The 16,241-nt window shown below is 44.4% G+C and overlaps 1 protein-coding gene across 1 annotated transcript; it reads left to right on the top strand.

Annotated features, from left to right (window-relative positions):
• Window positions 1-5,128: 5,128 nt before the first annotated feature.
• On the top strand, window positions 5,129-8,945 carry LOC311145133 (zinc finger protein 703-like). Its single transcript, XM_084181326.1, has 2 exons — window positions 5,129-5,798; window positions 6,632-8,945. Exons 1-2 carry the CDS (start codon window positions 5,547-5,549, stop codon window positions 8,123-8,125), a joined length of 1,746 nt encoding a protein of 581 aa, XP_084037452.1. The 5' UTR covers window positions 5,129-5,546; the 3' UTR covers window positions 8,126-8,945.
• Window positions 8,946-16,241: the final 7,296 nt, after the last annotated feature.

Genomic DNA, 16,241 nt, shown 5'->3' with positions numbered 1-16,241 from the left:
TCTCCCACCACCACGTCGATCCAGGAAATGCAGGAATCGCAGGAAAGAAAACAAAATGTGCGGGATTCGGATGTTGTAGGCAGGTCTGGATTGTTGGCCTATAGGTTTAGGCCTATCCACTCATACTGCCTGCCTTGTGGGAATAAATGTAGGTTATTATTGACAGTCTATGACCATATTATTGTAACTGAATTTCTAGTTTTACTGTCAATCACGTGAATATCTCTCAAGTGAGCATGGGAAGAGTAGGATATTGTCACAATAAAAGTCCCTAACAATTCTAACTATTTCGAAAGTATGCAATCCATTTTTATCTAGGGTTAGCCTGTGGCTGTTGATTGAGACATGTATTTTAGCATCTGATGATGGATATTAGAACATATGTATTTTCTCTTTTACAAGCCTACAATGTGTAAACTCTAATTGATTTCACTTATGTGGAAGCTGGTGTTTTCTTTCTAATTAGGTTCAATAAATAGCACAATAATACTGCTTGCAGCCTGTTAGTTATTAGTATTTGCATGTTAGTTATTATGTTGTGCATAACCTATTCAATTTAGTGTATTTTGATATAATGGGATAATACTGGAAGGATCAATGAAGAAATCAAGTGCACCTCTGTGTGTGTTCCTGCGTCAGTGCGTGTGTATTACAGTGTGTGTCCTTAGTGTAACAGAAAGGACAGAGTGGGATGATGAAGATATTGTGAGACTGTGAGTCTGAGGACAGGATGCAGAAGTGAGTTTAGAAAGTGTGAGCCCAGCTATGAGAACCATATGTTTCTTAGCGCTTGATGAGAGTATGGTTGTCCTATGGTTATTTTGCATACAATCTTCCCACAACATTCTGTGCAGGACACCCAGCTAGCACATAACATTCTGAGAACCATATGTAAAAAAAAACATATCATTCCAGCTCCATCCTGGTGGCGCAGTGGATTCATTCCATGGATAGAAAACATTACATAATAGGTTCAAATCTCACTGAGGCCGTGCCACAATAATAAATACATGTGTTTGCATGATTAATAAAAGTGGCAATCCACTATTAACACTGCGATGGAAGTCCATATCTGCATCCCAAATGATTCCCTTTAGACTGCACTACTTTTGACTAGAGCCCTGCTATAGGCCCTGGTCAAAAGTAGTGCACTAGAAAGGAAATATGGCTCCATTTGGGCACAACCCATTGTCCTGGTGTGATGATCAGGCAGAGCAGACAGGTAGACAACAGGTAGGCAGGTAGGGTAGATAACAGGAGAGCTGTGTTGGAGAGACAGGCTGAGCTGACAACATGGACAATCTAAACCCCTAAACTGGAGAGATAAGTAAGTCAACCACAGAGGCAGTCCTAACACACAGAGCCAGATAAATTATATTGTACCAGAAATATATTTATACTTCTTAACGCATGCATGTGCGTGCGTGTTGCTCTGTGTGTGTGTGTGAGAGACAGATGGAGAGAGAGAACCCTGTTTGTAGATGCTCATGTTTTAAACCAGAACCAATGTTGCCAACTTTGCTCCTTCTCTTTTAAGAGTTTGAGGCCTAAATTCCATGTCTGCTACACCCTATGAAAGTCTTATTCCCCCCCCCCATTTTATTATTTCTGGAGAACACACAGACAGGGCTAGAGCAGCAAAGCCCCAGCCTCAGGCCTGTATTCCCATTCCACACACCCCATAAGTCACTCACAGATAATTAAATAGGAGTTATTTACATTCACTTCTCCTCCTCTGCCCCTCAGACCCTTTATCATTCTACTCTCTGTGCCTGCAGGATACAGTATGTGCATCCCAAATGACACCCTATTCCGTACTTAGTGCACTGCTTTTGACCAGGGCCCATATTTGTGAGAGGTATCGACATGTTGAATGCACAGAGCTGTCTGTTTGAACTACTGGCACACAGCTCGGACACCCATGCATACCCCACAAGACATGCCACCAGAGGTCTCTTCACAATCCCCAAGTCCAGAACAGACTATGCGATGTGCAAGGTACTACATAGAGCCATGACTACATGGAACTCTATTCCACATCAAGTAACTGATGCAAAATACACCTTATGGAACAGCAGGGACTGTGATGCAACACAAACATAGGCACAGACACATGCATACACACACACACAATAACATACGCACTATACACACGTATACATGGATTTTGTGTTGTAGATATGTGGTAGTGAAGTAGGGCCTGAAGGCACACACTTAGTTTGTTGTGAAATCTGTTGTGAATGTATTGCAATGTAAAAAAAATTTTTGAACTGCCTTAATTTCACTGGACCCCGGCAGCTAATGGGGATCCATAATAAATACAAAAACAGGGCTTTGGTCAAAAGTAGTGCACTATGTAGGGAATACGGTGCCATTAGGGATGCAGACAGTAAACTACACTCAGTCAGTGGTTTCTCTCCATTTACACTCCATTGATACAATCAGAGGGCTATAGAAATGGACATGGTCTGAAAACAAACTGAAAACCCCTTGAAATATGGACTGAACTACAGCATCTTCCTTTACAACTTAACTATCACACAAGATGTCAATTGAGAATGAACATCCTCACATGTGCCTCAAACTTTATTTTACTCTTACAAGAAGTAGGTCTACAATTGACAGGATGAGCAATCCATTTACTCTAGTGGTTTGAAATATTCAGCTGATCTACATTCTGTATATCACTAAACTCAAGTGAGTCAAACACCAGCCTTTGACCACTTAAATGAATAAGGCCTCCATTTTACATGTTAGCAGATGCTCTTATCCTCTTATCCTTGCTCAAGGGCACATCAACAGATTTTCCCCCTAGTTCACCTAAGGGATTCGAACCAGCGACCTTTCGGTTACTGGCCCAAAACTCTTAACCGCTAGGCTACTTGCCGCCCTAGGCATCCATTACAGGCCTCAGTGGGTCTATAAATCACAGGTCACAGACAGAGGATGACAGGACAAGGCGTTTTGTTAGGCTGCTGTTCTAGTAAAGACCTCTTGCTTTGATATGGCCATGCAAAGGCAAATGCTTCCAGGGCCGGCCAAAGGGATTTCTACTGCTGAGCGCCCTCTTGATGGGAAACCCGCCCCTTAAATATCAACAACAGGAAATGGCCATCAGTCACCAACATGCCACAACAGCTGTAACCAGCCCAACTTCAATGCAAGACATGAAAGGAGCTGCTCCCCATTGTTTCAGCCCTCCCCTTCTTTCTTTCTCTCGCTCTTTGTGTCTTTTTCCTCTCTTGCCCTCCTCCAGGTCTCCCTTTTACCCCCCCTCCCCCCTTCTTTAACCTGCCCCTCCCACACACCCAAAATGTACCCTTTCTCTCAACCAACTGACCCGCTTGCAAATGGAGAACTGAGTTACATGTATGTCAGTGAATGACTTGCGTTATATGCATGGCACGTTTCCTCATGAAATTACACGAACGCTTTAGATCAGCACTAGACACTGAATAAAAATCGATTTGAAGTTCATGCTATTCTTGCCTGCTTCGTGGCCTACTCTTGAATTGGCTTTGTGTTGTGAACATAATAACCAACCTGCGTATGCGTCATCTGTTTGTACAGCTTTCATCACACGGTTGAGACAGAATAAAACAAACACACACAGACAGACAGACACATTGAAAATGAAGATCACATCACACTTAACCCCGAGTACATCTGCATTCACATGTTCTTGGATCTGGGAAGGTTATTCAAGCGTTCGCTGCAGTGTGTAGGTGATAAGTGACGGCTAAGCCTAATGATGACAGGTCAAACAGCGATCCTGTTGAGTGAGGCAGAAGAAGTGACTTCATCTAATCACCCCCAGCCAGCCAGCCAGCCAGCCAGCATCCCACTCCCTTTCCTCTTAACTGAAGATGAATGGCATTAGTCATTATAGTTAAGGACTACACTGCTGACAGCACTTGATAAGCTTTGTCACACTTTTTATGTCCCATAATGCGACATAAAAAGTGTGACAGAGCTTATCAAGCTTATAATGGGCCATTATGACACATAAGCAGCACAGGAAAAGCCCTTATGTATTGTTCTCTTGTGTCATTGAGTATGTCAACTAGACTAGAGTTCTCTCAGTCTAATTGGTTTAAATGAATGGTGTTGTTTTGTTTAAAACAGAACAGGTATATACTCCTAGCTGTTGTTTAGGAAGATAGAACACACACAGCTGGTACAAGATGAGTTGTTTATCATCTCAACTGGGCCTGAGATTACAAACTAGACTTATGGTGGAATAGTTGTCCTTTTGTTTGAACAAGGCAAAAATGTTGATGTTGATGGTTGTCACATAAGTTGACATAACATGATTAATCAGTATTTGATTGGATAATATTGGTTGAATATGGGTAAATTTTGTTGCTGTTTTACTGTCAGACAGTTGATATTGTGTTGTCATGACAGGCACCTCTAGACACAAGTGTGGCATTCTAATGTATCACCTAAATGGAGATGATGACATGTATTAGATGGCTTTTAACGGGAGGTGACATGGCATCATGTGGTTACTTGGGACATAAATTAGAACTATCATGCTAGACACGATTTATGACCAATGGAGGAGAAAAGTAGCCAGTACATCAACATTTCTTTATTTCAGCCAGAGAGTAATTACATCTGTCAGGGCTAATTTTCAAATAATACATCCAACTCATTGCATAATTAGATTAGTTAAATTACCTAATTGGTGATTCAGCCAGCAGTAATGCAATAAAGTCATTAACATTCCAGAATTGTACCCAGACATGAACATAGGGCTGTTATTTCGAATTAAATTGACAAATTTACAATGGGAATGGGTATAGGCTATATAAAAAATGACCTCTAAAGCAAACCATCAGCTTGTTGTGAGGCTATGAGCTATATATGGTAGAGATTATTTTTATGTCAATAAAAAACGACTTACATGTAAGTTATCATAAAAATATATGTCTATATATTAGGCCATATTTAAAAACATTGTCAAAGAGAGTGTAGGGGTGTGGGCATAGGCAGGCTACGCTTCTACAAGGAGAGCCGCCCACCTTATTACGAATGCGGAAACTCGCGATTGGACCGCGGTTGCCTGCTATGAAATTTCGCCTCCTTAGTTAGATCTTTAGTATGTGAAATGAGCATGGTACTAGCTGTTGTGTGAACAGAGACAGTGGGACAGCCTGACCGTATCGTCTACGGGGATATTCTATTTACACTAGTCCTTGTTTATTATTTTCTGGTGATAACTGACTACTGATGATCTTTCTACTCCATTCCTCTTTTACAAGACTGGCGGAAGGAATTGTCCATTCTAAGGAAAGTATTTTGAAGGGACAGAAGATTGGATCAAGGAATGATGACATTTGAGATAATTCTTCTTCTGTAAAGACAATCATTTGAACTGATTCAGGAGACCCGTGCTACCGTTGGTATATTTGGATTAAAACAGACCGAGTACTTAACCTTGATTATTGATTTGTGCATCATACGATGTTTTCATAAATGCATTTCTACTTACAACAACACGTTCCCTGCCATCGCCCGAACTCTGCGCCGCCCCGATCCAGATGAACGATTCTCCCCGTGGATCTGACGCGCATTTACGCAGTCCGTCCCCGGAGCGCACCGGTAACGACAGTGGTAATTCACCTCGGAGAGGAACGAAAAGACAGCTGGTTTCCGTACCTTCTCCCTCAGATCCAACACGCCAGGCTAAAAGGCTGCCTATTCGGATTCTAAATATGTTGAGCGCACACAGTAGCATCTTGCTACACCAAGAGTATCTCCAACCTCTTACGTCTGCGCCAGTAAGCATTGAGGTAAGCAAAGCACATTTTCTAAAACTGTCGAATTCTTTGATCATCATCGACCGTGTTAATGTCTGGAATTATTTACAGATATTTATAAATATCCCATGTAGTTTAAGAGATTACGCATGAATTAGCCTACGCATCAAATTGTCACTAATGCGTCACATTACAATACAGTTTATATTTATTTTACCTTTCAAGTTTGCGCTTAGATAATACAAACATGACCCAATAAACTAGATTATGAAATTAATATTTAAAATGAGTAGCCTATTATTGAGTTTTTCTTGAGTTATTGAGATTACATAAATAGGCCAGTGTGTTGATTTGATATTCTCAGATATTGTGTGTAATTGTCTCTAAAATGTGTAAACAGAAATAGTTAAATCGTTTCCTTCGTTTTCGCCAAATAGAACAGATACTATTTACCCCGTGCCAACATTGCAGTCATACATTTTTCGCTCTTTCTCTCTTTCTGTTAAGGATTTTTCATATGGCAAACACAGGGAAATAAAACTTTTGAGCAGATTTATGTATCCTTCCCTCTGCGGATAGATATATGACTCATGGCCTAAATTATGACTAACATTTACAACGCATTTTACTGCACCTCATTTATTGGACATTTTATTTGGCCTATTAAATGATAGTGGCTAAAATAGATTTCTAGTGGACATACTATACACCAGCACAAACACTACATAATACTTACCGAATAGTTACTGAATTACCACAATAGTTACCAAATTACCATCCAATGTAAGACCAGTATAGAGTGTGACTATAGAGTGTTTTAATGTGGCTGGGTTATCATCCTGTCTCTGTGTGTGTCGCCCCCTCAGCTGGATGCTAAGAAGAGTCCCCTGGCCCTGTTGGCTCAGACCTGCTCACAGATCGGCAAACCAGACCCCCCCTCCTCATCCAAGCTGGGCTCCCTCTCCTCCGTCAGCCTCAGTGACAAGGAGCCATCCGGACGCTCCTCCAGCTCCGGCCACAAGTCTGGAGACCAGCACCAGTCCTTGGAGGATAAGTCCAGCTTCAAGCCTTACAACAAGGCCGGAGGGGAATGCCGCAAGGATGGGTTGTTGACCAAGGGTGCTACAGACAAAGCTGGCTTCAGGGTGCCCAGTGGTGGATCCGGGAGCGCCGGCTCTTGCCCGTCCTTCCCCCCACACTCCACCTCTCCCAGCTCCAGCTCCCCTCCCCTGCACCCCCAGGGCCAGTCCCACAGACAGACCCAGTCCCCCTCCACACAGCAGCAGACATCACACTCTCAGGCCCTGCACATAGACAACAAGCCTCTGAGCTCAGACCAGGCCAACTCAGACAGCAACAGCAGCACAGGGAAGAAAGACTCTGATCACAGCAAGGAGAGGCTGGACGGGGCCCAGCTAGCGAACTCCAGTCACATGCGGGCTAGCGCCAACTCCAGCAATGCCAGCTCCGCTAGCAGCCCGCGGCCGGAGAGCAAGGCTGACCCACAGTCCTCTCAGCCTGGGCTAGGCTCCGGACACATCGCCCCTGTCTCCCCCTTCAAACCAGGCCACTCAGTCTTCCCCATGCCCCCCTCCTCCATGGGCTACCATGGCTCCATAGTGGGCGCCTATGCAGGCTACCCATCTCAGTTCCTGGATCATACCAAGTCTAGTCTAGGGATGGGGATCCCAGGGAAGCACCCCAGCTCCAGCCCCCTCACTGGGGCCTCACCTCCATCCCTCATGCAGGCTCTATGCAGGGACCCGTACTGTCTGACTTACCCCAACCACCCCCATCTAGGGGGCAGCAACTGCAATACATGTGTCCACGACCCCTCCTCCCTAAAATCAGGTTACCAAATCATGTACCCATCACACCACCTTCACTCCCTCCACCCCAGCTCTCTATCCTCCACCACCCCCACCCTGTCCCACCCGCTCTACACCTACGGCTACATGCTGCAGAACGAGCCCCAGCCACACGCCTGTAACTGGGTGTCAGTAGGAGGGCCGTGTGACAAACGTTTCTCCACGTCAGAGGAGCTGCTGGCCCACCTGCGTACTCACACGTCTCTCCCTGGTGGGCTGGACAGTAAGCCCCTCTCTGCCTACCCCCCCTCAGCAGCCTCCTGCCACCTCCACCTTCCCCAGCCCGGCAGCCCCGGCACCCTGCCCAGCTCCTTCTCCCTGCGGGGGTCACCTGGCCTGAGCCTGGCCCGCTACCACCCCTACAGCAAGGCCCACCTGCCCGGAGCCCCAGGCCTGCCCATGCACTCACTGCAGGCGTCCTCGCCCTACTACTCCCCCTATGCCATCTACAGCCAGAGACTAGGCTCAGCCTCCACCCTGGGCTACCAGTGACATCTGAGGACACAGAGACAACAGAACAGGCACAAGCTGGACACCTCAGATATAAACAGTGGATGGATGGATAAGGCCCCGTCTGGACAGGAGGGGTCCTCGCCAGTCGCCAGAACAAGGGGGCCTTACCCTGCCTGGAATACCACCTGTTAGCCACAGGATTCTGAATGGCATTTCAATGGCAAGACCCAGTGGTGATGGCTGGCCAGCAGTACAGGCCCAGAGACATTCATGTGTGGGCCAGACACCTGCCTGGGAACAGAAAGGAGCTTGAATTTGATTGGATGAGATTGTGGGATTTCGATTGGTTTTTTATTTTAGATTGTTTTCTTTCGCTCCATCCCATGACTGAAAACATGTATTTATTTTTCACTTGAGCGCTTGGCATTCAAACTTGGGGGAAGTTTACTATCCAAATGAATTGTTCATAAGTATTCTAATTGAAAAAAATGATTTTAATTATATTATTATTATTATGCCTATCATACACTCTTTAAATAAAGTTTTGCACCATGGCAAAGATGGACTGTGTTTTTTTTTCTGGAGGAATAAGCCTACATTTGTTCTTTGCTTCTGTATCTTTCCATCTCTGCTGTTTTTTTCTTCTGCTATTCAGACTGATGGAAAATTGTATGTCACGACGATGAAAAGTCTTCTTGATAAATGGCCATTTATTTTGCATTTGTACATAAGCAAAGATGTAAACAATTTTCAAGTGGTATCGAGTCAGCCCGTTGGGGTTGCTAACTGTCATTGAAAGAGGATGATATTAATTCAAACAAAATAAAAACACTTAATGATGGCAGTGCTATCCATCTGACAGGGAAAGGTCTTATTTTGTTAAAAAAATTATACTTGATTGCATTAAAATTTTATTTAAATGCTTACATAGTGTCATAACTTGAAACTAGTTTTCATTATGGCTATAAGGGGGTAATTTATCTGTTTGCTAAATTTTACTAAATTAATTTAGTAAACAATTTAATTATTAAATGAATCATGTAATTTAGCTGTTGCACTGCTGATGTACTGCAGTTCTCTATGGATCAGTATAGTTGTAATTTAGTGATATGCTACAGCTATATGGATATGTGTAATAATTCAGAATAAATAACAACAGTTGACAGGATTTCACAGTGTCCCAGAGAAGGCAGATCAGGTGCGCTCACATTTAGCCAGTTTGCTTCTTTCTAAAGACCACTATCCCTCCTTCCTCTCCTTCTCCCTCTACCTCCACCACAATGTTGGGAGTGCAAGCCAGGGTTTAATTGCTGATGCTTGTTTGTTAGGGGGCCAGAATAGCCATCTCAGCAGCACTGTGGCTTGCTGGCTGTCTCTGAGTGGCCGCTGGGTCAGTGGGATTTCGATAATGACTGAAGGGATGCCGACCCTGGCTCCCCTCCATGTTTGACGGATGGCCCTGCTACACAAAGGCCAGGGCTGACAATGGGAGGTAGTTAATAGAGAAATATTAATCAAAGATCCTGACACCTTGTCTTCTCTAGAGAAGAGAAGCACAGCCTTTAAACCAGGCAACACAAACAACAAGCTGTGTCCCAAATGGCACCCTATTCCCTATGTAGTACAATACTTTTGACCAGAGCCCCCTGGTTCCTGGTCAAAAGTAGTGCACTATATAAAGACTAGGATGCCATTTGGGACAGATACCATGGCTCTCCCCTGGTGGGGAAAAGCATTTTGTAGGTTAATAAATACAATACTGTATTATGTATTATCGGAGGTCAGCTTTCTCTGTTTTAAGTATCTGTTAGATGCTAATATTCAGGGATCGAGAATGAAAGCCAATGTTACAACAACACCACAGTTCAGTAATTCCAGTGTTTTGTGTCTTGGTTAAATTAAATAATGGTTTATTTCTCTAGCCTAAATGGTCTGATAGTGTGGAGGATAGGAGGTTTATCCAGGAGTGAAGAGGCTAGTAGTCAGTCTCAGGGGTGGCTATTGGCCCCGACTCCCCTAGCTAGAGAAGGACTCTCGGTTCATTAGCACTCCAGACAGATAAAGGGAGAGGCGAGCACAGGTGTCACTTGACAGGGCCATTAACAAAATAGATCACCCTCCCAAACCTCTGTGGGCTTGCCAGCTCCAGCCCTTCCAGCCCAGGAAGGTCACTCTGCCCTGAGAGCTGAGCAGGGGAACTCATCAGGAGGGAGGCCCAGCGGACACATTTTTCACCCCCAGAAACAAGCTAATGCCTGCAGACTGGGATGGGGAGGGTCTGCCACACATATGGCTTATCTGGGTTCTCTATCTGTTTTCAGGGTTGGATCAAAGGCTGGAATCAAAATGAGGACAGGGAAGTTGTTGTTTTGAGGTTGTACTGTAAATAAGAATACAGTTTATATTGAAGATATATTAAACTGCTAAAAGAGGGCCACTAAATGGGTCATATCCTAGTTTATGTTGCCACCTATGGGTCTGTGGTAGAAGTACAGATTATATATTTGACTCAGTATTGCATTATTACTCTTTGCCATGTTGTACGTAGCTATTGGCTTTGTATATCCATATCCCTGTGTAAATGTAGTAGTAAATGTCAGAGTTCAAAAAATGAAGTTAATGTCCCGCTAGAGGCTGGCACTGGCCCTTAAAAGAATGTTGTGAGAGATCAGCCTCACAGTAGTGTATTAGAGAGGGCCTAGAACCAGAGGTCAAACTGAGGATGAAACATTCAATCTTGTCAAGAGGGAGGAATTAATTCCGCTGTCACCCATTTACACTCGTTCATCAAATGCCTCACTATTCTTTCCATCTCAGTACTCTCTTCAGTCAAACTCTCCATCTATCTTTGTCCTCTCTCACTGCTCCAGCTGAGTCAACACCCAGATACTAAATTTCTGTCCCCTCTGCTCTGCAGGCTGGCTGGCTGGGTGAGGAGGGGGAGGCTGGAGGGGAGGAGGGCAGTTCATTTAGTTTCCAACTGCTGTTCTCACAGGAGGGCCCACACCTGAGATAGATTGATCTCCGTCCTGTCCCTCCATCCTGGGTGTGGTGGGGACAGACAGACAGAGGTTACATCTCAAATGGCAACATAGTGTCCCCTATATAGCGTACTACTTTTGACCATAGCTGTATGGACCCTGGTCAAAAGTAGTGCACTATAAATTGAATAGGGTACCATTTGGGACACAGAAGGAAGTGTCCCCTCTCTGTCACTCTCTCGGGCTGAGAGAGAGCTGTGCTACCATGCCTGCCTGGCTGCCCGGCTGGCTGGCTACGTGTCACTGTGGGGTCCTGGGCAGACAGCCGACAGCCCCAGTGATTAATGACGACAGGGTGTGGAGCTGCTCCTCAATTAGATGCCAAGTCCACACTGGCTCACCATACTGACAGCCACGACAGAGAGAGTGAGGAGGGGAGGGAGGGGGCATTTTCTCTCTCTCATACACACTCTTTCTATTTCTCTCTCTCTCTCTCCTTCTCTCTATTTCAATTCAAAGGGCTTCATTGGCATGGGAAACATACAGTGCCTTCGGAAAGTATTCAGACCCCTTGACTTTTTCCACATTTTGTTATGTTACAGCCTTATTCTAAAACTCAGCAATCTACACACAATACCCCATAATGACGAAGCGAAAACAGGTTTTTAGAAATGTTTGCAAATGTATTAAATATAAAAAGCAGAAATACCTTATTTACATAAGTATTCAGACCCTTTCCTATGAGACTCGAAATTGAGCTCAGGTGCATCCTGTTTGCATTGATTATCCTTGAGATGTTTCTACAACTTGATTGGAGTCCACCTGTGGTATATTCAATTGATTGGACATGATTTGGAAAGGCACACACCTGTCTATATAAGGTTCCACAGTTGACAGTGCATGTCAGAGAAAAAACCAAGCCATGAGGTCGAAGGAATTGTCCGTAGAGCTCCGAGACAGGATTGTGTCGAGGCACAGATCTGGGGAAGGTTACCAAAAAATGTCTGCAGCATTGAAGATCCCCAAGAACACAGTGGCCTCCATCATTCTTAAATGAAAGAAGCTTGGAACCACCAAGACTCTTCCTAGAGCTGGCCGCACAGCCAAACTGAGCAATCGGGGGAGAAGGGCCTTGGTCAGGGAGTTGACCAAGAACCTGATGGTCACTCTGACAGAGCTCTAGAGTTCCTCTGTGGAGATGGGAGAACCTTCCAGAAGGACATCCATCTCTGCAGCCCTCCACCAATCAGGCCTTTATGGTAGAGTGGCCAGACGGAAGCCACTCCTCAGTAAAAGGCACATGACAGCCCGCTTTGAGTTTGCCAAAAGGCACGTAAAGGACTCTCAGACCATGAGAAACAAGATTCTCCGGTCTGATGAAACCAAGATTGAACTCTTTGGCCTGAATGGCAAGCGTCACGTCTGGAGGAAACCTGGTACCATCCCTACGGTGAAGCATGGTGGTGGCAGCATCATGCTGTGGGGATGTTTTTCAGCGGCAGGGACTGGGAGACTAGTCAGGATCGAGGCAAAGATCAACAGAGCATAGTACAGAGAGATCCTTGATGAAAACCTGCTCCAGAGCATTCAGGACCTCAGACTTGGGCGAAGGTTCACCTTCCAACAGGACAACGACCCTAAGCACACAGCCAAGACAACGCAGGAGTGGCTTCGGGACAAGTCTCTGAATGTCCTTGAGTGGCTCAGCCAGAGCCCGGACTTGAACCCGATCGAACATCTCTGGAGAGCCCTGAAAATAGCTATGCAGCTACGCTCCCCATCCAACCTGACAGAGCTTGAGGATCTGCAGAGAAGAATAGGAGAAACTCCCCAAATACAGGTGTGCCAAGCTTGTAGCATCATATCCAAGAAGACTCGATGCTGTAATCGCTGCCAAAGGTGCTTCAACAAAGTATTGAGTAAAGGGTCTGAATGCTTATGTAAATGTAATATATTTTTTTATAAATTAGCAAAAATGTCTAAAAAACAGTTTTTGCTTTGTTATTATGGGGTATTGTGTGTAGATTGATGAGGGGGGGGGAAAACGTTTTAATCCATTTTAGAATAACGCTGTTATGTAACAAAATTTGGAAAAAGTCAAGGGGTCTGAATAATTTCCGAAGGCACTGTATGTTCACATTGCCAAAGCAAGTGAACAAAAGTCCAATAAACAATCAGAAATTAACAGTAAACATTACACTCACAAAAGTTTCAAAATAATAGAGACATTTCAAATGTTATATTATGGCAATGTACAGTGTCATAACAATGTGTAAATAGTTGAAGTACAAAAGGGAAAATAAATAAACATAAATATGGGTTTTAGTTACAATGGTGTTTGTGCTTCACTGGTTACCCTTGTGACAACAGGTCACAAATCTTGCTGCTACGATGGCACACTGTGGTATTTCACCCAGTAGATAAGGGAGTTTATCAAAATTGGATTTGTTTTTGAATTCTTTGTGGATCTCTGTAATCTGATGGAAATATGTGTCTCTAATATGGTCCTACATTTGGCAGGAGGTCAGGAAGTGCAGCTCAGTTTCCAGCTCATTTTGTGGGCAGTGTGCACATAGCCTGTCTTCTCTTGAGAGTCAGGTCTGCCTATGGCTGCCTCTTTCAATAGCAAGGCTATGCTCACTGAATCTGTACATAGTTAAAGCTTTCCTTTATTTTGGGTCAGTCCCAGTGGTCAGGTATTCTGCAACTGTGTACTTTCGGTTTAGGGCCAAATATCATTCCAGTGTGCACTGTTTCAAGGTTAATTCTTTCCAATGTGTAAAGTAATTATCTTGTGATTTGGTTTGGTCTTATTGTGTTGCTGTCCTGGGGCTCTGTATGGTCTGTTTGTGAACAGAGCCCTAGGGCCAGCTTGCTGAGGGGACTGTTCTCTAGGCTCATCTCTTTGTAGGTGATGGCTTTGTGATGGAAGGTTTGGGAATCATTTCCTTTAAGGTGGTTGTAGAGTTTAAAGGCTTTTTAGAATTTTGTTAATTAGCGAGTATAGTCCTAATTCTCCTCTGCATGCATTATTTGGTGTTTTACATTGTACACTGAGGATGTTTTTGAAGAATTCTGCATGCAGAGTCTCAATTAGTTGTTTGTCTCATTTTTTTTTTTTTTTTTTTTTATCAAATCAAATTTTATTTGTCACATGCCCCGAATACAACAGGTATAGACCTTACAGTGAAATGCTTACTTACAAGCCCTTAACCAACAATGCAGTTTTAAGAAAAATAATAGTTAAGTCCAAATAAAATACAGAAATGAATGTAAAACATTTTTTTTATAAAAGAACAATGACGAGGTTATATACAGGGGGTCCCGGTACCGAGTCAATGTGCGGGGGTACAGGTTAGTTGAGGTAATTGAGGTAATATGTACATGTAGGTAGGGGTAAAGTGACTATGCATAGATAATAAACAACGAGTAGCAGCAGCATAAAAAAAGGAGGGGGTGTCAATGCAAATAGTCCGGGTAGCCATTTGATTAGCTGTTCAGCAGTCTTACGGCTTGGGGGTAGAAGCTGTTAAGAAGTCTTTTGGACCTAAACTTGGTGCTCCGTTACCGCTTGCCATGTGCTAGCGGAGATAACAGTTTATGACTAGGGTGGTTGGAGTCTTTGACTGTTTTTATGGCCTTCCTCTGACACCGCCTGGTATAGAGTTCCTGGATGGCAGGAAGCTTGGCCCCAGTGATGTACTGGGCCGTACGCATTACCCTCTGTAGCGCCTTGTGGTCAGAGGCTGAGCAGTTGCCATACCAGGCGGTGATGCAACCAGTCACGATGATCTCAATGGTGCAGCTCTATAACTTTTTGAGGATCTGAGGACCCATGCCAAATCTTTTCAGTCTCCTGAGGGGGAATAGGCATTGTCGTGCCCTCTTCACGACTATCTTGGTATGTTTGGACCATGATAGTTTGTTGGTGATGTGGACGCCAAGGAACTTGAAGCTCTCAACCTGCTCTACTACAGCCCAGTCAATGAGAATGTGGGCGTGCTCAGCCCTCCTTTTCCTTTAGTCCACGATCATCTCCTTTGTCTTGGTCACATTGAGGGAGAGGTTGTTGTCCTGGCACCACACTGCCAGGTCTCTGATCTCCTCCCTATAGGCTTTCTCATCGTTGTTGGTGATCAGGCCTACCACCGTTGTGTCGTCGGCAAACTTAATAATGGTGTTGGAGTCGTGCTTGGCCACGCAGTCGTGGGTGAACAGGGAGTACAGGAGGGGACTAAGCACGCATCCCTGAGGGGCCTCCATGTTGAGGATCAGCGTGGCAGATGTGTTGTTGCCTACTCTTACCACCTGGGGTCGGCCCGTCGGGAAGTCCAGGATCCAGTTGCGGAGGGAGGTGTTTAGTCCCAGGGTCCTTAGTTTAGTGATGAGCTTTGAGGGCACTACGGTGTTGAACGGTGAGCTGTAGTCAATGAACAGCATTCTCACGTAGGTGTTCTTTTTGTCCAGGTGGTAAAGGGCAGTGTGGAGTGCAATAGAGATTGCTTCATCTGTGCATCTGTTGGGGCGGTATGCAAATTGGAGTTGTTCTAGGGTTTCTGGGATGATGGTGTTGATGTGAGCCATGACCAGCCTTTCAAAGCACTTCATGGCTACAGACGTGAGTGCTACGGGTCGGTAGTAAATTAGGCAGTTACCTGGGTGTTCTTGGGCACAGGGACTATGGTGGTCTGCTTGGAACATGTACAGTGAGGGAAAAAAGTATTTGAGCCCCTGCTGATTTTGTACGTTTGCCCACTGACAAAGAAATGATCAGTCTATAATTTTAATGGTAGGTTTATTTGAACAGTGAGAGACAGAATAACAACAACAAAATCCAGAAAAACGCATGTCAAAAATGTTATAAATTGATTTGCATTTTAATGAGGGAAATAAGTATTTGACCCCCTCTCAATCAGAAAGATTTCTGGCTCCCAGGTGTCTTTTATACAGGTAACGAGCTGAGATTAGGAGCACAATCTTAAAGGCAGTGCTCCTAATCTCAGCTTGTTACCTGTATAAAAGACACCTGTCCACAGAAGCAATCAATCAATCAGATTCCAAACTCTCTACCATGGCCAAGACCAAAGAGCTCTCCAAGGATGTCAGGGACAAGATTGTAGACTTACACAAGGCTGGAATGGGCTACAAGACCATCGCCAAGCAGCTTGGTGAGA

The sequence above is a fragment of the Coregonus lavaretus genome (assembly GCF_964263955.1).
Source record: "Coregonus lavaretus genome assembly, chromosome: 17".
NCBI classification, from domain to species: Eukaryota; Metazoa; Chordata; class Actinopteri; order Salmoniformes; family Salmonidae; genus Coregonus; species Coregonus lavaretus.
The sequence above is the reverse complement of the archived record's forward strand: the minus strand, read 5'-3'. Positions and strand labels throughout refer to the sequence as shown.